Raw genomic sequence first — 24,613 nt, 5'->3', positions numbered from 1 at the left:
GCAAACAGCTCTAGAAAATGTACCACTTGGGGGGGGCGGGGCAGGGAAAGATGTTTATGAAACCAAACAAGGAAACTTAGTAACCCCAGAGGCACATGGGCTACCTTCACATAAGAACAAAGAAAGAATTTCCACATACTAAACAAACAAAAACATTTTATTACCAGAGATACTTCTCTACATCATATTGCTTAAGCATCAGCAAACATGTAAGTATTTACTGGTTTCAGATACACTCTCTCTGAAGTCATCTGCTCACCCTCTATATTTTGTCAGTGATTTTGACTGAAAATGTAAAATATACTTCCCTTATCGCCTATTTATTTACTAGAGATATATGACATTATTTTCCCTTTTGGAGTTCATACATCCCTCAACGTAATTGACTTCTGTCATTAGAAGTCAATTCTTCTATCATCAACGCCAGTCGTGTTATTCAACCTCACCAGTAGCCAAACCAATATTTTTGTTGCTTCTGCTTTAGTGACATGAAATTTTATTCACTTGAAACCAGCTGATTGTGACAGCTGCTACTCACAGATTTACCGAATGGCATGATGGCTCTGGCCAAAATACCCCAAAGCTTGCTGGGGACAGGGGAAACCAAGAATACAAATTTTACAAACCAGAGGGAAGACTACTTCTCTCTCCCAGCTGGAAAATACTGCATTCCACCTAACAGGCACCAATACTAGAAGTACAATCAGCTCACTGATTCACCGTAGCGAATTCACCTTAGGAGTCCAACTATCTCTACTAAAGTGTCTCAGCTAAAATGCCTCCAGTTCACTGGGAGGAATCCAACCCTTTATTCCCAGTTTCACTATAGGTATTTTTAAGTTTACTTGTGTATTGGGTTTGTGTGGCAAGGTTTTGGTAGCAGAGGGGCTACAGGGGTGGCTTCTGTGAGAAGTTACTAGAAGCTTCCCCTATGTCCAACAGAGCCAATGCCAGCCGGCTCCAAGATGGACCCACCGCTGGCCAAGACTGAGCCTATCAGTGATGGTGGTAGCACCTCTGGGGTAACATATTTAAGAAGGGAAAAAAGTTCCTGTGGAACAGAAACTGCAGCCAGAGAGAGGAGTGAGAACATGTGAGAGAAACAACCCTGCAGACCCCAAGGTCAGTGAAGAAGGAGGGGGAGGAGATGCTCCAGGCACTGGAGCAGAGATTCCCCCGCAGCCCGTGGTGAAGACCATGGTGAGGCAGGCTGTCCCCCTGCAGCCCAGGGAGGTCCACAGTGGAGCAGATCTCCACCTGCAGCCTGGGGAGGACTCCACGCCGGAGCAGGGGGATGCCCGAAGGAGGCTGTGACCCCGTGGGAAGCCCACATTGGAGCAGGCTCCTGGCAGGACCTGTAGCCCGTGGAGAGAGGACCCCACGCTGGAGCAGGTTTGCTGGAAGGACTTGTGACCCCGCAGGGGACCCATGCTGGAGCAGTCTGTGCCTGAAGGACTGCAGCCTGCGGAAAGGACGCACGCCAGGGAAGTTCATGAAGAACTGCAGCCCGTGGGAAGGACTCATGTTGGAGAAGTTCGCGGCGGACTGTCTCCCGTGGGAGGGACCCCACACTGGAGCAGGGGAAGAGTGAGAAGCCCTCCCTCTGAGGAGGAAGGAGCAGCAGAGACAATGTGTGAAGAACTGCCCCAACCCCCATTCCCCGTTCCCCTGTGCCACTGGTGGGGAGGAGGTAGAGAACTCAGGAGTGAAGCTGTGCCTGGGAAGAAGGAAGGGGTGGGGGGAAGGTGTTTTAAGATTTGGTTTTATTTCTCTTTACCCTACTCTGGTTTGACTGGCAATAAATTAATTTTCCCCAAGTCGAGTCTGTTTTGCCCATGATGGTAACTGATGAGTGATCTCTCCCTGTCTTTGTCTCAACTCATGAGCCTTTCATTATGTTCTCTCTCCCCTGTCCAGCTGAGGAGGGGGAGTGATAGAGCGGCTTTGGTGAGCACCTGCCATCCAGCCAGCATCAACTCACCTCAACTTGAATAATAAAGTGTTTCTACTTAGCATGCTTATAAGATTTATTTTGTTTTATCTAACTTGACATCAGAGGAATTATATATTCTTCTATTTTTAGTGGAATCCATGATAGAAATATTTGGCCTTCCTCTCTAAAAATGAATTTTATATCACATAATGTGTGCATGAGAGAGAGAGAGAAGGAATGTGTATGCATATAAATAATCTGTGGGCTACATTGCTGCTATAAGCTCCACAAAATCTTCCCTTTTGAAATCTCCAGATGCTTTGACTCAGTAACAGTGACTTCTTTTGAGATGAGCATTGGAGCACATTCTCAAGGACAAGCGAAAACTAAGAGTCTTCCACAACAGAAAAGCACAGAAACTGCTGGATGTCACACTGAACTGTAACTAATTTATTATGCAGGTCAAGGTTTGGTTTACAAACCATGAAGTCAGGTCCAATAGACTGTCTCCCTATGTACCATACAAACAACTGTGCTCTGCTACATCGTTACTGATGCTGTCTCTGGGCTTAAAATCAGGACATTAGCAAACTTTGCTTTTTGTTGGGTTTTCGTCTGCTAAGACTAAGCTTGAAAAGCATTAAAGATAAAACAAATATTGGATTGATGCAGATTACGACTGACATAAACAAAAGGTGTCAGAAAATACAAACTTTAATCCAGACTCCCTGCTTTGTATTTATATTTGAATGAGTATACATAACCTAGGCACAAAGTTAAGATATAACTCAGGAAAATAAACTAAATATTGCTTTGAATTACACATATCATTATAAGTCATTTTTTATTATCATATATTCAGGTCCAGCTAACTGTACCATTAACTCAGCAACAGATATATTTGTTTCTTTACAAGTATTCACAAACAACACATTTGGCTAGATTTGGCTTCTGACTACACCCAAACAAATATAACAGCAGTCTTGCTGTTTCTTATGCTAACACCATCTTGCTTTAAACTTCAGAGGTAAGTTAAATTCAGAGCAATTTTATTCCTAAATTCAGAATCAAGCCCTGTCCATCCCTTTCACTCAAACAATTTTTAATTTATTTTACTTATAAATAAAATGGTCATCTAAAAAGAGAGGAAAGACTTACACTGGTTCTCAAAAAGAAGAACTTGCATTCCATAGAGGGAAAACGACTGTCGAAAACTGTATGTAACTGAGTTCTTCTTCTTTTGAAAAATCTTGGTCACCTGAAAGGTATCAAATAAACAAAGTGAAATATCCCTTTAACCATATGTATTTGTGGAAAATTATTGTTCTTAAGAATTAGCACGAGACAATATTTCATGTCAAAGAAAGCTATAATCTGCCAGAAGATAGGAACTTGTAATTTTTTCCTTTTTTTTTTTTAATGCATCTGATGTATTTAATCTACTACTACTGAAGAAACAAAGCTAGCTTTGAAGCATTGGTATCTCTTAACCAGAAGGTTTAGTATTTTATCCAGACGCAAAGCATTTGTGTTCTCTATTCTCCAGAGTGCTACTCCTTGAAAGAAAGAAAGAAAGAAAAAAAACCCTGCATCCTTATTGTGCACTGTACATGCTAGCAAAAATGTAAATATATTTAAATTATCCTTTTAAAAAAACTTAGCTGCTACCACACTTTCCTTCACACTTTTTTCTTACAGTCCTACTGCAGGCAGCACACACCTATGGACCTCTCCACACAAGTTCAATTCTTAGCCCTTATTCTCATGTGCTGTGACCTTCCAAACCTGCTTCACTTCTGTGCGCCTTTGAATACTGTCTTACACTACCTCATTCAGTGATGCCCTGTTTTCCCCGATTTGTACAGCACCTACCTCAATAAAAGCTCTGAGTCTGTGGAAACCTTTACTTTTTGTTACAATAGAAATAACATACTACTACTTACCGTCAATTTGGGGGTTCTCTGAAGTGTGAATGAGACCATTCTTCCTCTTTATAACCAAGAGGGTTTTTTTTTTTACTAGTTCTTTCTAATTTTAACTTTTGGCAATGGCTTGTTACTAGAACTGACAAATTTGGTCTATATTACTCCCAACACAGTTTGATAAAACTACTGACATCTGAGTAAGTAATAAAAAACGACAGAAAACTTGCAACCTGAAGGTGACAATGTGCCATCATTTTACACCCAAGCTCACATTTACAATGAGGAGGTTACACTCACAATCAAAGGGATTAATTTTTTTTTATTTCATTTACTTCCTGGTTTTAAGGGCTGAAGGTATGTAAAAATTACACAGAATAAAACTGTGCATCTGAAGTGTGCCTTTTTTGTAACAAAACATGAAATACTTAGTTTAGTTCTTAGTTCCCAGCTAACAGCCAAATACATTCCAAATAGAGTGCAACAAATTTTCCTATTTTTAAGGGTTAATCAACCAAATAATTCCAAGCTATCACTAGTTTTGTACGTCTGTTTTTCAAAAGACTGGGTCAAGTTAAACACACACTAAAAAGTAAAGTCAACTGTAAAATGTCTTTCAACATATCCCATTCCTGTTTCAGTGAATAAACATATATGGTTCATAGAACATCTGGGGAATACAAAGTAGCATGCAATTTTGTTTTTCCACAAGTAACTTAAATTCATTATTCACGGAATAAAGAATGTCTCCGTTTACCCATTAGGGAAATGGGTAAACTGGAGGTAATTTTTGTTCTTTACAGTAAAAGCTATTGCATCAAAGTACTTTCTTACAATAGAGTGTAGTAATCAATAAAAGGCTTCAGCTTAAAAGCAAATTATATATAATGAAGAAAATTAAGAAAATTTAAATCTTAATCATCCCAAGATCATTGGAGTACAGAGTAACAGGTAATAGATATTTATTTTTAGGAATGCTCGTGCACTTAATTGCCACTGATTTCATGGAGATAGGCATTTCTGAATACCTCACTAAAAGTCTATCCACCTGAAAATACATACCACAAGAAGATCATTAAATAAAAATATTTCTCGCTGGTGCAATCCAAGCTTCTGAGGTTTATTTGGATCCGGCACTTCAAACAGCCTACAGTAGCAAACAAGCCTCCGGTGGGGTAGAGAGAGGACCTATGATAACACAAAAGGTCACCGTTAATATAGCAATATTTAGCCAAGAAAGAGCATCTTTCATACCCAGAGTCTTTTTTTGAATACTTCAAATATTTTTACCTCTAAGTCCATTAGACTTTTTCATCAAAGGACCAACAACAGAAAAATAAAGATTTATATGCCACAAACTTGCATGACATTCAAACTTCATCAAAGTTCTTCTATAAAATATTTTCTAACAGCTTGCATTCCTGTATATGGATGCCAATGAAAGTCTTACTGGGGATAGAGTTTTACTTTGTGAAACGATAAAACCTTGAAAGAACTTAAGATTAAGCAAGTGGGAGGTCAAAGCAAAGGATGTTTGCTTTCCTGAGCATTTTTACATATCTTTATTAGAAGAAAGGATGCAAAGCAACTTTAGCTTTTGTGAGATGAATACGCTGATGTTGTAGATTACTTTTTGTCAGCCACTGAATTAATTCAATTTGTTCATTCCCCAATACCAAGGAAATGGTGACATCAGGAAAAAGTAAATGCATTTTCAGTCTGGCTTATTTTCTCATGCTGGCAAGAAAGCCAAGAATAATTTTCCATTTTCTTATTTGAAACATCTGCTGAAGCTATCTCCGAAGCTGCTGTTTTCAACCTAGTGAGACTTAATTTCTTTCAAATGCAAATGATGATATCTTGTCAACAATACTAAAAGAAATCCTTTAAACTTTTAAAATTTGAAGTAGAGAATATTCTTTGGTAACTAGACATATATTTCATTTAAATATTATATTTCTTTATAATTCCTGATTCTGCATGGGACTTAGGAGATTTACTAGGCAAAAAGAAACAGTCAAAGACTGTTAATGCTTCTTCTTCCTCTGTGTGAGCAGGGGAAAAAGAAAAAAAGAGGGGGAAAAAGAGTTTAGGATTCACTATCTGCCCTTGTTCCTGGTTGGTTATCAAGTCATTTGGTGAGATTTCAGTTTTTCCCCAAATCCAACGATAACTATACTAATAACAGATAAAATGCTAATAGCACTTAATTTATCTATGGCATTAGCTTAATTACGGTCCCTGAACTTGCAAGGAGAAAGTATTTAAGAAAAAATCCGACATGTTCTAAAGGAGTCAGTGTGGTGAAGAATGCTGGAGAAATCAACGGTTTCTATTTTCAGTCTATTCTGGTAACTGAACAGCTTACATGGGTTTTCAGTGAAAAGTGGCCGGAACAAATGTTGCATGTTCTCATTCTCTCCTACCTCCAGACTTAGTTTCCCCAGCACATGGCAGTTCGAGATTTACTACAGTGAGATAACAAAATCCAGGAGTAGTCACTGAGCCTATGAACTTGCAAACAACTACAGTGAGCTCCAGTATTGAAATTTAACTATAGACAGTGCTTTCACTCATAGCAATAGATGATCTGGTAAGATTCCATTCCACCATATTTTATAAAGGTCACATCTTTCAGTTTGTTTTTACAGTCCAGTGGTACTGCTAGACTTGCATCCATGAAACAATGACAGGTACTTCACTTAGGAATATGAAGCTAGCTTTGCGTGATTTTAATTGTTTACACAGAAAAAGCAAGAAATAGAAGACTGAAAAAACAAATGAAAGTTTGAAGTTCCTTCTCTGGATTGTCCTGAATGAAGATGCTAATGCACAGTGCAGTTATAACTGAGAGAAAAAAAAAAATCGTTAGGATCAAATTTGTGTAAGATAATCAGACTTCAGAGCACTATGTGCACTCCTCTGCGATGAGGTGGTTTCTTTGTTCAAAACTACTAGTAATAATATTATCATGAAATTAAATTAAGTGGAACACTGCATTAGAAGAATAGTTTTAAGATTATCATCGAATATGCCTATAACTTAAATCTGGAATCAGTATTTTCTATGTTTATCTACCTTTCAGAATAGAACTGTTAAATTAACTGGCAATATCTTTCTAGAGTATCATTCAATACTGAAAGGGACCAGAAAGAATAAACACACCAGGGCCCAGGTGGAAAGGTGAGGTGCAACTGTAATTTTACTTATTTGTTTATTCTTTACTGGCTGTCTAATTTCTACAGCGATAATAGCATTATGAAATGCATAAGAAGTGTACCAAAAAGGTCTAGAAAACTCTTGGCAATAAATTAAGCAGTCTCTGGGAAATATATTTTTAAGAAAAGTCTTTATACTTTGGAGAATTATTACTACTACAATAGGAAAATTTTGCTTGAAAGAAGCCCAATTTTTTTAAAAAGTTAAAATGTAATAGAATGCATTATTGCCAGTTTAAGAAAACGCTGCCAGTTAAAACGACTATAAGTTTTGAAGGAGTATGAGAGAAATACCTACACAACCAAGTCCATGATGCAGAGATCCAATCTACAGTAGAAAGACATATACAAGTTCATTAAACTTCAGAGAAACACAGTACTGTATCATAGCAAGTAAATACGTCACGGTCTTACTATGACTAAATGCCTATAAAGTAAAAACAAATATTTCTATCAATAAAGACTGTTGGCTGTTTCCTCAATTTTCTTTCACACAGTTAAAAAGTCTCTCAACAGAAGAATCCTTGAACCTAGGACTCCATTGAGGGCATTGTTTTCTTAATCCCATTTAATTTACAAGGTCAGGATTAGTTTTAGGATTTGAATTGCCACACGCTTGAATAAAAAAAGAACCATGAAAAAAACAGTCTCCTACAGAAGCCTATATATAAACCTAAATCCCCAAACAGTTACAGAAAATAAGTTTCATACAAAAGCACAAGTGACTGTCAAATACTGACTTTAGAATATTTACTTCCCTTCTCCACAAAAATATGGAAAAGCCTTTATTAAGGAAATTTTGCTTTCTCTCTCCTCTGCTTCTTCCAGGAGATCTCCTCAATATTTCCTTACTGGGAAACAGAAGTAAATTCGATTTTTTTTTTTTTTTTTTGGTGGGCCCTCATTCCCTTCTCCCCCTCCCCACATTGAGGCTTGTCTGAGAAGAGATTACAATTCAAAGCTTTTTAAAAGCTCTTTAACTGAAGATTAATTTACATAGCAAAGTACCTCAGGATTTTTCCAACAACAAAGCAAGAGGTATCTTTGGATGCTCAAACCCAGCATTAGAATCCCTGGGACCTGATTTCCAGATAAGTTCTGAGACAAAATGACACAGTTTCCCCTTACAAATAGCACTTCATAGAGCTAGCTGCAAAGCTGAGAAAGATGCTGATGTGAACAGTTCTCTATTACTCTTGTAAATTATGGAATCATAACTGATAACATAGATGTTGAAATATGATTCTCTACAACATCACTTCAACATAACACTTCAATTCTCTTGAAACAAACACGAGAACTGCCTAAACTATTTCAGAATTGTAAAGCTTCACATAGAGAAAAGAGTTTAAGACTCACAACATCATACTCATGAATACCAGACTGCAACAACAAAATTCACCTGCACTGTGAATACTCCAAAATTAGAACCAACCTTATAGCAAATTATTATTTTGACAGTTTCTGCCTTTTGCCATTTATTGACCAATTTAGACTTCTAAGCAACACACTTCTGTATTGTTCTATACTGTACATTGCCCTACATCTCCTTAGTAACTGACAGGCAGTGCAAAATGAACTTACTGGTTTCTTTCCTACTATGAGTTTTTCAACCTTCTGGACTTGGGATACGTGATCCTCATTCGTCTTAAGTTCCCGTTTGCGGATTCTCTCATAAATCCCAATCAGCATTTCTCGTGGGATATCCTCACCATCATCCACACCTGCAAAAGCCAACAGTTTCTATTATTAGTCTGGCTCTGAATGATCTAACAAACACTGTTATTTCTCAGCAATGTACGCTTCTCAGCAAGGAGAGGATAAAAACATGGGCAACGTTTGTTTCCTCTGCTAACTAATGCCAACAGTTGCCTAAGACTGCTGATGTACTTGTTTATGCTGTTTTGTTTTATAGCCTCCAGTACTCTGTCAGCTAACATCTCCTATGCTGTCCTTGAGCCTACCTTACCAAAGCAGCAGAAGTTATGTTACTCATTACTGAAGCACTGATTTTTGTCCAAAAGCTTTCTGCCCCCAATATGCCAAGACATTGATGTAAATTACACGGGGTTTTTTTTTGTTTTAAAACTCTAATCTAAAAAAATAAGCCATAAAAAGGCTAATTGCCTATGTAAAGTCTTTTTTCCTTGTAAGTTTCCTCTGTTTTGTATCAAAGTTCAAATGAGTTAACCCTTTAGACACTAAAATCTCTGTATGACTTCCTCCTAGGACTATACCACTGGGAGGAAACAGAACAACCATTCCATTTTGCCTCTGTCCCAGTATTACTCAAGACTCTGTTCATAAAAGAATTTCCTACCCAAGAACCTTATGAACACCCAGTAAAATTAATTTAACCAATATTTCCTGTATGATTTAAAAAAACCAATTAATTTACTCTGGAAAAACAGATCAACAAAATAGCCTAGTTATGGTATTATTGTTTAGCACTGTGTGATTATCATTGGCACATCAGTATTCTAACAAATGCCAGTGCCTTTAATGCTTGATCCTGAATTTTTAATAGCAGTGGAAAGAGTCTAATTTCAATAAGTGACTTAAAGCTGGATTTCCTGGGAGAGGGAGATGCATGTCTATTTTAAAGTAATAAACTCTTATCTCCCATTCAGAAGCCAAAATAGAATATTTTGTCACCCGGCGGAACAACTGCTCACATAAAAAATTCTGTGATAAAATACAGTTTCTTTGCTTCTAGAAGCAAGCATAACGGCCTCTGTTCTGTTCCACACCAGCAAGTCTTCCACAGATGACCCTTTGCAATCCAGTTATTTAAAGTTATAGGCAAGGTAGCCTGTTATAAAAATGCCTACAATAATAAGAAATTGCTGGCATTCAGGCTGGAGCTCACAGAGAATGTACTGTATTTAATACAACAAATGTAACTGTAGTATTATGCTAAGAGATGAATATCAGGCCTTTTTTTAATCTTTGTGGATTTTATGATATAATCTCCACACTAACTTAAATTTTGCTAAGCTAAAAATCTGCTAAGCATAGATCATTCATTGCTGTCTTATATAACTCTAAGGGCATAAAATCACTAAACAGGACTTTCATTTCCAGGATCTGAAATTCCAGAACACCACAAGTCTTTTGTTTTCACTAGTACTAAAATGAAAGTACCACATGCACACATGAATACAAACTGCCATGCATCTGAGATGCACCACTATATTTTTACATATTAAGCAACTTGATTCTGTCTCTCTGACATTCAGCCCACTTTTAGGTAGCACTGAGAAAATGGCTGTTAAACAATACATCAGCACTTGCTGGTGCCTGCAGTAGCGGGCCTATTCTGCTACCATGCTGCTACATACATTGTTGCCAACAGAGACTGTGCACTAAGTTGTGCTTATTCTGTGCTTGAAAGCAGGGGGAGGAGGAGGAGAGGGTTGCAATGACGGAGCAGGCAATTTTCCTGGCCTTTGCACAAACACATAGTAATGGAACTATAGTGAAAGCTGCTTTTTCCCTATGGGCACAAACTATCATAAAGGAAAAAAAGGGATGGGGACTTCAGCCTCATTTTTTTTCTCTAACATCTGAGTGCTCTTCTGTGTTAAAAGGTAAATGCTGTCTGACGCATTCTTCCTTGAGTGCCCAAGAACAATAGGAGATTATCATCATCTCATGCCCGATCTTCCTCCTCAGCTCTACAGTGACTACTGCCTGTTACGCAGAGCTGAGCACTAGCTGAGCTGATACTTCATAAAACCCTGTTCTTTTTCACCAGAAAGAACCAGGACAGAAAGATCTGAGATACAGATTTGAAAAAATACCTGTGTTCTTTTGGCAATCTAATTGCAAGCTTAGGTGGGCCATAGCCTGTCAAATAGTAGACAAGGCACTTCAGGACATGGTTTAGTGGGCATGGTTGACAGTTGGACTCGATCTTAAAGGTCTTTTCCAACCTAACTGATTCTATGATCAGAAAATATACCAATGAAGAAATCAAAATGAAATTTCTGTGCTATTTACCATGTACCTTTCATGAAGGTTTTGGAGTTAGGTTCTTTTTCCCCACTGAGAATTTAGATCATTAGTTTATTTCCAAAAGTTCTCATCATGGCACAGTGATTTCTGTTCCTTAATATATATACATATATGGAAATAAAAGGACCTGACAATACATCCACTCAAGAAAGACACGATAAAAATGACAAAACACTATACGCTTAATTCTCTTTTCACTATTCGACAAATAACTAAAGCCTGTAAAAATGACTGCAGTTTTAAGTCAGGTGAAATCAGAATCAAGTGCTCTCTATTTTGTCTTTTTCTTAGAAGATACACGGTGTCCCTCCAATGACAGTTACAGCGAAAAGCTTTCATGACCTTCATCATTAAAGTTTGCTTACCCCTTAGATTCTTGACAAAATCTTCTAGCTTCATTTTGCGTTCTGGTTTCACATTTGGGCTGTACATATCTGTGTTTAACAGTATGATGGCAAAAGCTAGAATGAAGATGGTATCAGGATTTCTAAATTGTCTCACAACACCTGGATTGCAGATACAGTATCGTTGGCTGTAAAAAAGCAAAGAGGGGAAGCTGTCAGAGCTATGAATAACTATTCTAATTCCACCAAATAAACCAACTGCTACATTCCAGAGGCTAAGAAAGCTATTATTATTTGCGTTCCAGACATATATTTAGCTTTCCGTCCACATATTTTCATAAGCCAATACCAGAATGTGGAAAGCTTTTGTTTTCTACTACCACTGTAACTTCACTTCTTAGTACAGATTCTGAGCTACAATAACTTCAGGATTATTTTTTTTTCAGTGAATAATACCCATTGACACCAGGTAAGAGTACAACATTGATTTTAGCTTACTGCCACATGATGTTTTACATCTCATCCTGCCCTGGATAAAGTATGCTTGTGTTAGTGTTAGTAAGTTAAAGCTCTTTATTCCACTATTGTTGAAATGCTTAATGAAAGGTTGAGAGCATATATACTCTAAAATGTAAATGGTCCTTTAATTCCACTCATATAAATTATTATATCCAAATACATTGTTAGAGACATTCAAAAATCCTTGAATATGTTTTCAGCTGATGCCAGAAAGAACTTTTAATTGAGAAACCTCGCTGCATTAATACAAATGACATACACGAACAGCAGCGGCAAATAAAACTTCCTATTTCATACTTAACAAAACCACCACAAACAACATGCTGTATCTGAAACTGTATGTAGCTCACAAGGACACTGCAAATAGGCAGGGAAGTAACTTAGATATACTCAACTTCCCCAGTTCTCCAGTTTGACCGTTAGACAACAGCAGGTTTCTGGTGACGGAGTAATTTATTTCAGCGTCATACCTAAAAGCTTCAATGAGCCGTTCTACTTTCTGGGCTTCTCCTTGAACACGGATATGAGCCTGAAATTTCCTGAGTGCTTCATCCAGTTCCATTGTTGAGAAGTCCATCTCATCCACAACACAGCTAGGATAAAAACATATTGCCATTGTGTCTTTTAATTTCTAACAACACAGAACCAAAGGCAGGATTTCAAGACCAAAAAAACCTATCAACTTTCCATCTCTTGTAGAAATTCATGGAGTTTTTTGAAATATTCAGCAGTAATTGCAATAATTGTAGGTAAGCTGTGAAGGAAGGATTGCAAATAATGGATCAATGAGAATGTGTACCTGTAAGCAGGCCCCCCCCCCCTTTTTTTTTTTTTTTTTTAGAGAAGAGCTGCTGGAATGACAAATGTCTGACTAATGTAAGTGACATGCTATTGCCAAGAATAATTATTGGTTTTGTGCTTCCAGGCCAATCAATTATTACTATGCCTATAATAATAATAAATAGTTTATACTGCTCAAAATATCATATCTCAAACAGCCTGCAGCAAGCACAATAATCTGTACCAAATGGCTCTGTGTCTAGGAATGTTCTTGCGTACGGAGAAAAAAAAAAAAATCTTGTTTGGATACTCTCTTACTATTACTGTAATTCTCACCTCCCCATCATTTGCCATGTCTTTCAGTTAACATTTATGAAGAAATAATTACTTTCTTGCTCTGAAAACACAGTGCTGACAAAAAATAAAAAAGAAACCAGTTTAAAATAATCAACGATGTGAACTATGTCATTCTAACACTTTCTTTAAAGACTACTTTAAAATCAGAAGCTTATAAATTTCCTTTCTTTAAACTTAGCTTTTAGTTTTTAAATAACCAGACATGAATCACTGCAAGTAACAGCACTGTAATGCAGAAACCACAGAAATCACAATCCAGTTTTAAAAGCCTTTTCTTAAATGTACAGCTATAAAATGATAAATTAGAGTAGCTCACATTTTTCTTCTAGTAAAATTGTAGCTAACATAGATTAATACCAAAGCAATTTATTCACTTTGCCTTGAATATTTTTCCCTTTATGCAGAAGTGCAAGGAAACAAACACAACAGGCTTGGCATTTCTCACACCCTTTCCAATCCACACCTAAAAACCTACTATCAGTTCTGCAGTAATGTTCACAGTCTTCCCACCTATTCTAAGTTCTGTAACACTTTCAAAAGCTCTTTTCTCCTTCAAAGGTGTAAAGCACATGTGCAGACAAGCTGGCAAAATGAAGTAATTAGAGCAATTAAGGCCCTCCAGAAACATGCTGGCCAACAACATAATGGGGAGGGGTCTTAAATAATCTTTTATATGAACTATGGAGATAGAGCAGATATACCACCATGGTCCATGTTCTTAACTGGAACCACTACTTTTCTGCAAATATTTAGTAAACAGAACTTTTCTAGTGGCTACATAATGGCAAAAAAAGGAGCAAGTTATTTTAGCTAGGTCACTACAGCAAATGAAAACATGAAAGTAAGTAAGATCAGACACACCTGTTCCGTTTTTGTTAACAATAGTTAACAAAATGATAATCCTTGATAATAATACCATGATCATAATGCTAAAGAGAACATGATTAAATAGATTTTAGTCACTGCAGGAGAACTTGAGTACATATGTACTCTGGGTGAACAAGCTTGTGCTGAATGACCACATCTTCACTATTACAGTTACATGTCCCAGGCAGGTAAAAGCAAGAAGCAGCTAGGCTTCACCACTTCTAGGTGGGCAGATAATTGAAACTTCTTCCTGGGAACTATCCCCTGCTTACCACCTCTCTACAAAATTTAGGCAATAAGAGTGGAACATGCCATTTGCTGGGTCAGTGCAGCTACAATTGCCTTGGTTCTCTACTGTCCCACTTGCTTGTACTCTTGCACGTAACTGTGTAGTGTAATGAACTGAAATGATGTTGTCCCGTACAGAGCAACAGAACGTCATGCTTTCCCTCTCACTTTTAACAGTGTTCTTTATGATGGTTTTATTTTATTCTTTCTTTGAGTGACTGCACTTTTGTTTTCTAATGCAAAGTCAAGACACAGTAGAAGGTCAGATCCTCAGCTACACCTCTATTACATCAAGCACTCCTTGGTCAGGCTTGCTGCAGAATAGCAGTGTTTCAGGAAGCATGTCTGATGTGCCTCATGTTGGCCAGGGCAACATCAGTGCCAGCTGTGCCAGCCCCATGCCACCCAAACAATGCCTTTACACTTGAGATACCACCAGGTAGAAACTACACTAGGCCCAGAATGCAGCTTGTGGTCAAAAATTTAGGCTACTCTCTTGAATATTTTCTAAGCTCCAGTGAAAAGAAGTTTTCAAACCATTAAAACACCCTAGTCTACAGGATCTGGGAAACTTGACCACAAATCAAAGCAAGTCACTTGAAATTAAATTGTGTAACAGAAAAAGGATCATCTGTTAAAATATTTTTTCTACGTAACAACCTGGGGTTATTATCAGTTCAACAAAATCTACCTCCGATCTGTAAATGTGATATTTAAGATGAAATGCTATTCTATTTTCTCTTTTTAAGAAAAAATACCTTGTTCCTATTTGCAGGCAAGGTTCAGAACACTATCAAGAGAATTGCACCGCTTACAGGGTGTTACTTGCCCCAAAGCACAGCTGAAATAGCTTATTTAAGAATAGATTAACTTCAATAAAAGGATTGTTGTGGGGTTGTAGGTAGGTGATTGTGACCCTACTCTTAAGAATTCACCTCATCACATCTGACTAAGCAGAGACACACTTGTATTTATGCATATTCTGCTAGTCTGTTTGAGACAGTGAGGGCAAATGATTTGTTCAAGATCACTAAATGCATCATCTAAGATTATAAATCATCTCGTCCTCACCTGTACTGTTTTCTTTTAAAAAAATCTGAAAATACACGCTCTTTGGGAAGTCTTCACCCTAGTCTGACTCATAATTGCAAAATTCAGACGATCATTACAAGTAACTGTTAATGACTCATGCTGAATAGGGATTGGATCAAAATCAAGCCATATTCTATTACTCTGCATTGTAAGGCAGGCTGCATGCTTTGGTACAGAGGCTCTTCTCTTGCTTTCTGCTGGGTATTGTACAGGAATAGGAGAGACAGGAAAGAAAGGGAAGACCTCTAAAAAAAGGTCTATGGCATACGTACATATGTACACATGCCATTAGCTGTATTAATAGTGTTCGAGCTTGCAGTTTGAGATACATAAGTTCTGACAGCATAATAGTAAGATCAGGATGACTGTAGAGAACGTGACCAACATCTTTGCAGTATGAGAGCAGTTTGCCAGTGAGAGCAGTCTATAAGAAATATGCAAAGAAAATATAAGGTATTGGCAGACCGTTTGTATCATGATACCGTAACCTTAATTTTTTTGCAATGTATCAATATTATGGTATCAATATTGCGTATCAACATGCAGTCCTGAAGAAAGACTGCATCTACAGAGCAATGCAAATTTCAGCACAGCTTTTGTTATACTCTGGTTAAAACCTGTGGTCAGAATTTTTCCTAGTCTTCCTTAATGGTCAAGATGTGGGGGTTTTTGCTTTCATTCTCAGCAGCTTGTTAAACATCTAACTGAATTTTTTATACAATTCCTTGAACAAAATTGGACTAAGATGTATTCATGTTTATAGGTGAGTATATCAGACACACACACAAAAAAGCCCCAAAAGAATACATGTTTTAAATGAACACCCTCTTAAAATAAAGCAACTTCTTTTTTGGTCTACACTGTATATAAGGTTTAGAAATTTATACCAAGCTCCTAAAAGTCTAGCTTTCTGCTTTGGATTTCTTTGGTTTTTAGAAGAGTTTTTGTTCATCTAATCTTTTGGAAAAGAATGGTTTGTATAGATCTTGTCAGCATATGCCTGTACATGCTGAAATCCCTGTTTATCTAACATCTGAGCCATTTGGCTGTAATAATTATTTTCATGTTCTGTTACTGATGAAGCCTTACATTGCATATAATATTATTTTGTTTCATTCAGTAAATTATTAGAGAGCCTGAGGAAGGAAAAAGGCTTCAAACTAACATACTCCAACGCCAATGAAATTAAAACATAAATTTAAGTAAATGTACATGACTACAGGGAATATAAATCTTTGTAAGTATCTTGCTGGATCAATAACAAAAACAGTAACTTAGCTGGAAAGCAAAGAAATAAGTATTCGCTCATAGGCATGTTTTCTTTCTTAACCCTTAGAGTCTGGTTTCCCACTCCTTCAGAAAAAGAGCCAAAAAAACATTCAGAGACCATTACTACCTCTAGCTTGATGAAACGTCTTACCTGAACATTAAAATATGCTTACCTCCTCCCCCCACACAATACTCACTCTAATACATCCCGGTTGAACTGTTTTTGTCGATTTCCCAGAAATTCTCCAATCATCTGTCTGCTGAGACCTTTCCTTTGCAGGAGAAAGTGGGCAACACCAACTGGAGTGTCTGGCACAAAACCTCGCTCAATTAGGTACTGGACTCCTTTTTCAGGTTTTCTGAGGAGAAATGAGAATGCAAAACTATTAATTTTCTTCCACTGGACCTGAGGGCATCTGATTAAAATTTTACAACAATTTTGCCAATCACTTTTGACTAACATACTACTAGTATGGGCTAGTATAGTTTCAGGATAAATGTAACCATCCTGTAGAACATACTGTTCACTGTTAATAGCTTACTAGCTTTGAAACACATCTTTGCATGTTGTTACACATTTCTCTGCTCCATAACCCTTCCAAAGAGAAGCTTTATACACAAACAGCTTCGGGCATGAAAGTCAAAACACTTGTCAATGCAAAAGACAAGACCAAAATCAGCTACTAAGTACTCCTGTTGCTGGGAGAGATGTACCTTCCAGAAACCGAACTAAAAAGCTGCTGAAGAAAAACAAGAAACAAAGAAAACCCCTGACCTGCCACCCCCTTGCTGTCAAAAGCTGAACTCATTGAACAAAAACATCTGAAGAGGTATAACTTGCAAGCTGAGAATACAAAAAATATAGCAAAAAAATAAAGTCAGTCACGCAAAAAGAAGCAATTAAAAATAGTGGGGCTCCCATCGAATTTAGACTTTTTTTTCCCTTGTCCTTTAACACACCCATTGCCCCAGATTTCCCTCCCTCAGACAAGCACCTTAATAATTTCTGCAGTATTTTACATCTCTTTATACATCACCTCCAGATTTAGCTGTAACCATTTTCAGATCTCAAAACAAAGCAAGCTGAAGCTACTTATTTTAACATATTAATAAGCGTGTGCTGGGGAGGAGGGCTGGGTATGGAACTGGTTTCTGGCAATAAAATCTACTGCTTATGAAGGCAAATGCTGCTCATATTTTAAAGTGACGTAAAATTCCCCTTACAGCACATATTGTGCACTGCGTCTTCCAGCAGTATGACACAACAACCATAATTTCTTTTAAAGATATTAAAGGGATATCTTTACAGAACCAGTAATTCCATCATCATCTTTATTTTGTAAGGAATTATAATACAATGTCCACCTGTAAGACTGACTGATTTGCAGCATGCTGGATGACCTGAAAGATATTTCCTTTAAGGCAAGCAAAATCAATTTCAAAGGACAAGGTGACCGTACTATTTTTATACAAGGTTGATCATACAACCATAACCCTTTCTCAGGTTTTTTAATTGCAAATAACATTACTGAATACATCACCATTCAGTTCTCCTACTCTTTTATATTATACTGTTATACACTTAATACCCTATTAAGAGTTAGATACATCAGAGGAATATATGTAATTTAATCAAAAGGGAGTTCTCAAATCTCAGTTTCTTGCATCAGGCTTGTGGCTCTCTTCATCTGAAATAAAATTACACATAGAGTCATCTTCTAAGTACAATCTTGTAAAATCAATCTCTTTCATACTCAAAAAGTACCCATTTTCTTGTAACGTAACGTAACTGCTACGTTCATATGCTTTTGAGTTGTATTTCAGAATTCTTAATCTTTCTAAATTTAAATTCACAGCATCTAACAAGAACAGGAATAGTTTTTTACTCCATCCCCCTTGTTAGTGAGCTACATTTGTCCATAAAATTCAGAGTGATACAAACCCAGGAGAGTTCCTCTCCAGCAATTGTCAAAACAGAAAACAAAGAACACTATCAAAAAGCACAACTTGATCCAAAGATCACCTTTACTTGAGATATAGAAAATACTGAATCGTTACTTATTGTGCTAAACCACAACTTGAATTCTTACCACTCCCATAAGCTTGAACATTTAAAATCATCTTTGTGATGACACATGATTTATTTTGCATCATTTCTTATGTAGCTGTATGATTTTATACAAGTCAGGGTCTGCTTTTTCACATAAGAAGCTCTGCTTTTGGTTCAAGCAATATGAAATCACTTTATTCAAATACATTTCAAAGCAGGCTAGGTAAGTCTCCAAAACAGACTTAAAATCCACTTAACAGTACATTGGAAGCCAAAAGCTCTTTTCCCATCGACACTTTCTTCATGCTGAAGTGAAGCATCAGGAAGTTTTGCAGTCTAGGATTACTTGAAAGTAGTCCAATTTGTTACAAAAGTTGCAACATGGAAGCAATGTAAACTCTGAGCTGTAATAACATGAAAATAGTACCTGAAAACTCTGAACTGTAAGAATGAAGACTACCCTTTCCCTATTTGATAAATCAAACTGTGGTAGCAGTAGCATAAACTTCAGAGTAACAAACCTGTAAGACTCTTTTCCACAGTGAAGAAACTTTATTTCTTTCTAATTCATGGCCCTACCCACTGAATTTGCCAACTAGAAATCAAGAAAATTGTGTCATATTATTTTGAAATCTGTCCTCTAAAAACTGTGAACTTTGTTGTTCTAGAAAAACAACTGAAAACCTAGAGAGTATGACTAACCTCAACTGAAGAGCTACTTGCGGGTTGACCCCAGCCAACAGCCAGGCACCCAGACTAAGCTGGTACAAGCTACTGCTAAAAATAAAGAACTCAAGAATTAAAGGGCTTCTCTAGAGAATTTTTAACAGGTGTCGAGATGAGAACTGTAACTTTCCGTAATGTTACTTTGATTTTTCTTTGAAGGTTCCGATAGTCATCACTACAACAGCGATAAAGGATTTCTTAGAGGAAGCATTAGACAGACAATTGTTCTTAATGATGGAACCTATAGCTTCAGGTGGTCTTTTGGTATCTCACCCTAAGTAATGACAGCCTACAACAGAGTATATTCTAAAGGATGGCATAAAGGACAAGTAGCCAGAGGCAGGTGGTACCACTCTGTAGTTGTTAGGGTATGACTCGTTGGCCAAGGCAGCCTACAATGTTTTCAGTTTTCCTCTTACCAAAATCAACACTATTTGGCTCACAGAAGAACTCCGAAGGTTAGGGGTTGTATGGGAATGTGCACAAATAAAGTTCTAAATAAAGTACGTTTCTGTGGCTAAATGTGGGTATTAAATATCAGAGGAAGAAAAATGTTCTTATCCAGTGGGTATCTCCCTAGCTTCCCATTCAGGTCATAAATGCTAATTTTGGCTTCTGTTCTGGAAGTCTAGCTTGCTGACAAAATTTCTTCATGTTTCTGTTTCTGATGATCTGAAAACTTGAATTAATTCAGCACTCTTGACCAAGAAATTGAATTTAATATGTACTAAATTTTATCAAACTGCTTACTGGAAGAACAGTCTCTCTCTCTTTTTAAATCACTTTGCAAGCTAGGGAGGTTCAGGGGGTTTTATTGCTGTTGTAGGCTCCCTCCCACCCCCACACCAGGTGTGACATTATCTTATTCAACAGGAAAAGTACTTAACAGAAAACTGACTTTGTAAGTGCATTCTGAAGTGCTGTACCTCCTATGAAATTTTACTTAAAAAGTGAAGCTAACAATAGGTTAAGAGAAAAATGAAAGGCAAAAAATACCAGGTAGCTGACAGGGTTTCTGGGAGGGCAGGTTTTAAAAGACAACACAAGCAAACAGGGATTCTACTGCTGGCAAAACCAGCTGTTTTAAATTGGACAAACTTTCTTTTTCACCAAACCCTAATTTTCCTAAAGTATATGACTAGATGCAGAAGGGCATGGGACATGAAAAGGTCATGGATTTAACACGAGATAGGACATCTAACATAAGTTATCCTCATTTGTGCCTACTTAGAATTGAGTGTGGACCGTTTTGTACTTACAACTAAGAGTCTTTTGTGATTAGGAAAATTCCCAGTGATGGCTTGTTAATTACACCTACGAATAACAGGGAAGATGAGAAGTCTATAAATAGCAATCATGGAAGCTGCAAGAGCAGAGCATTTATTTTCAGATTGGAATACATTAACTAATATCAAAATACATCCTCTGAAGTTGGCACCTTACATAGCTGATGATACACACATATAGAGAACTTTTCATATTTACAGGATTGCTTCCAAATTAAAGCTTAAAAACGTCTTCTATCTCAAAAAAACCCCAAAACCCCAACCAAAACAAAAAAAACCCCCAACCGAAACAAATCAAAAGGAATCTACTGAAAGGAAGAAAAAACCAATCAACTAACACAAAAAGATGTGCAAAACCATATTTACTTAAGATTCTCAGATGTTGCATAAAAAGCTAAGGGATTTGCCAGAAACTGATTAATTACAAGACCTTTAGGATGGTTTAAAGCGACTTTTAGGGGAAAAACATCGATGGAAAAAGTAATGCAAACTTCAAAATAACAGATCAAACCAGTATATTTTAATAAGCATGCTTCTTAGAGAGTACTGGTCATAGCCAGTAAAAATGTTGTCTTTGTGTGTTTCTGAAGACAGCTTGGAACCTGGAGCAATTTTTTGAAAATGGCATCTTGAAGAGGAAGCAAATTGCAGGAATGAAGAGTGCAAAATCACCCACAGACAACAGTTAAAAAACACAAAGAGCAAAAAACCCAAACCCCAACCCTCTCCCAAAGCCACTCCCTCAAAAACCAAGGCAATAGTAAATCCCTGCACATCGCTGCTGTTTCCTCTAGTCAGTATTATGCCTTTCCTTCCTCGGCGTAATACTAAACTAGGAGGAGATGGCTTATTTACTCAGCAAGTCCTACATATAGTACTGAAAGCGTAAATTCAGTGGAAGTTCATATAACTTGCTGACATTTGTGTAGATGTCATTAGAGCAGTGGTTTGTTGGGGGTTTATAGCTTGTGAAGCTGAGGAGGAGTTGGGTTTTTTTCCTTTAACAGCTATGCAGGGTGAATCTGGAAAAGTTCAGTATGTTTAGGAGTTTTGCTTATGTAAGTGATGTACGAGGCTTTCCTAAGAACGAGCTCTCCTTTGGAGTATGGGGTAGAAGAGAAAAGAAGAACAATAAATAGGATAATAATACCAAAATTGGTATGTTCCTGGGAGAAGTGTCCCTTATCCAAGTCAGGAATATATAGAAAGAAAACAAAACAAAACAGTATTTTTTTCATTAGACTAAAACCTACATGTATATAAGCAGCACAGTATCTTTACAAAAACACTGCATTCCTAATATTCTATTGTCATGAGCAAATTAGTAAGGACAGCAATGAACCAGACATCTATAATTCTGAACGTGTCATTATTTGTCTCACTTAACTTTCACCTGGTCAGAGGAACCACTGACAGACAACTTTAGGATACATATTATTACAATCGTTTACACTATGTGAGAATAGCATCAACCTGCAAAGATAATCACCAACTAGCTGTTGTAGAAAATCTGAATTGCCAATGATAAAAAACAGGCCTAAAGCTCCACAAATTACTAAATATGGACTGTCAAAATCACATAATTCCAGTCCCTGGTTTGAATTTCCTCTGCTTGAATTCTGTTTTCAGAGGTGCTCAAGACCTGCCAGAGTTTGAGAAAGCAGGAAAGCCACAGTCAGAAACAGCTCCTCCTTTGAAGAGGGGAAGGATAACAGCATCTGCTGACTGACTTCCCAAGTCAGTTCATGGGAAAGCTGTCAACAACTGCGCTCACACAATCTAGCAGGTGGTGTAAGAGCAGGGACAGGCACACAGATTGCTGTTTAAGCCACAAAAGGAAACATGGTTAGAAATACACCACCTTATGCTGTTGTTGGACATAAAGTAACACCAGATTCCAAAGGTCAGTGGTACTTGGGAAATATGGCCTTCCATTACCTGGATATTCAAAATGTTATCTTTCAAATTGTAGGAAATACTATTTTTGCAAAAACACAGCAGTGAATTTGAAAAGTGAATTTGGTAGAGTAAAAGCTTTTAGTCAGATTCTAAATGGTAATAAAGAGATCAGCACAAACTTAGCATTTACTGTTATCTACCAGACTTACTGGTACAGCCAGTCTTACTGCAAAACAAACACATTAAACCTAAGTGCTGTAGTTAGGTGAGCACTTCAGTGGCAGTGCCAGCACTGGCATCAGTCTCTTCTCTCATTCCTATTGCTGGTTTAGGACTTTCTGACAAACTGAATGAGGAGAAAAGAGGGTTTTGTTGTTTTGTGTTTGTGGGTTTTTTTAGTGGTTTGTGTTGTGGTTTGTTTTTTTTTTTTTTTTTTTTTGTGGTGGTTTTTTTTGTGGTTTGGGGTTTTTTTGGGGGGGGGGGGGGGGGGGGTGGAGTTTTTTTTGTTTGTTTTGTTTTTTAATCCAGTCAAGCTCCCCCCATAGCTGCACAACCACAACCAAGCCACAGCGTGGATAAAGTGCCTATGTCCACACTGGCCAACAGGAGAAGAGAATAGCAAGCACTACTTCAGAAAGAAACATTCAGCAAACCCACAGTACAAAGATGTATAAAGCCTTCCCTATTTCTGACTTGCTAAACACGTAAAGCTTACAAGCACCCAAACCCACATTAAATCTTTGTATTTCCTTTTAGATGTTCAGACAATAACAGAGCTGTAAAATGGAAGCATTAATAAACAAATGAGTACAGAAAGCAGCTTGCCCAAGTCTAGATTTCCAATATCCAGCAATGCCAAAAGTATCTTTTAAGGTAAACTAGGGATTTATTCACACAATGTAAATAACCACAAATACACTGTCCTTACAGCTGTCTGAGACAAGGAGAATAAAGCTAGCCTGACTGAAAATGAGAAGCTTGGTGAAACATCTAGAAAGAACTTCAGTATTTCTGAAGGCACATCTATGCTTTTTGGTTTCTTGCTTATGTTTAGGCACACACATGCGCACTACACTAAGAGAATCTAGAAAACAAGCAAACCAGAACTACAAACATTTCTTAGAGGCTGTCAACACTGCAAACAGAAACAGTTCACAAACATGCTGCTGCCAAAGAAATCTTTTCATGTTGGGGGTGGAGAATTTAATGCAATTATGATGCCAGCCCTCTGTTAAAAAAAAATCTTCCTTGCCTTTGATGCTAGAGATCCCATTTTGAAAATATTTACAGTTGTCACAAAACTAAGCATTAGTTTAACATTAAAATCCAGGGATGTCTTTTTAAATAGCAAGAATCTAAGACTTTTCTTAGAATCATTTAAGAAGTTAAATATTTTTAAATAGCCAAGTTGGCAGTAACAAGCTAGTTGAACATTCTCCTTAGTCTGGCAGACAGCTAAATTTTGTTTCTATGGTTGTACTTCTTCCTTCACATTTGCTGAATAACCTACTGCTGCTGCAATGAAGCTAATAGAATGGCTATGTCTATTTTAAACCTTCTGGGAAAGAAGCAAAACCCCAATATCCTTAAAATACTACCAAAACTAGTTGTCAGAGTTCACTCAACTACGTAGCAATACAAGAAGGGGACTGAAAGGAAGAAAATCAGAGAAACTGACTGGGAAGCCTGAACTGTGTCATTGTCATGTTACACAACCACTTAATGAAGAGAAAGAAGAGCTAGGTGTAAATTGCATCTTCTGGTAATTACAGGAAAGAGTCCCTGGGTCAGGAAAATAAGCCAAGAAACAGCACATTTCTCACAGCTTCTCTGCATCTCATGAAAATGGGGAGATAGTTGTTATTCATATTATTTGGGCAGGAACCCTACAGTTTCCCCCACAGTGAGGATGACTTCTCCTCACTACATTATAATATGTTAAACTCCTCAGGTTCATTCAAGACCAAACCAAAAAAACTACCACCACAGACATGAAGGTCACAGCTTACTTGCAATTATACCAAATTACCTGGAGTAACCTCCATT

The 24,613-nt window shown here is 37.3% G+C and overlaps 1 protein-coding gene across 18 annotated transcripts in view; it reads right to left on the bottom strand.

Moving 5' to 3' along the window:
* IQSEC1 (IQ motif and Sec7 domain ArfGEF 1) overlaps nt 1-24,613 on the bottom strand; it is a 357,083-nt gene that overhangs the window by 16,056 nt on the left and 316,414 nt on the right. For all 18 annotated transcript variants that reach the window (XM_041118608.1, XM_041118609.1, XM_041118610.1 and 15 more), the window contains 7 exons: nt 16,804-16,965; nt 12,424-12,546; nt 11,456-11,622; nt 8,658-8,797; nt 7,372-7,401; nt 4,918-5,043; nt 3,092-3,191 (listed from right to left, as the gene is read on the bottom strand). In XM_041118608.1, the coding sequence (XP_040974542.1) occupies nt 3,092-3,191; nt 4,918-5,043; nt 7,372-7,401; nt 8,658-8,797; nt 11,456-11,622; nt 12,424-12,546; nt 16,804-16,965 (848 nt within the window). The remainder of the gene's footprint in view (nt 1-3,091; nt 3,192-4,917; nt 5,044-7,371; nt 7,402-8,657; nt 8,798-11,455; nt 11,623-12,423; nt 12,547-16,803; nt 16,966-24,613) is intronic.

This window comes from Aquila chrysaetos, chromosome 20, assembly GCF_900496995.4.
Source record: "Aquila chrysaetos chrysaetos chromosome 20, bAquChr1.4, whole genome shotgun sequence".
In the NCBI taxonomy this organism is placed as follows: Eukaryota; Metazoa; Chordata; class Aves; order Accipitriformes; family Accipitridae; genus Aquila; species Aquila chrysaetos.
The sequence above is the reverse complement of the archived record's forward strand: the minus strand, read 5'-3'. Positions and strand labels throughout refer to the sequence as shown.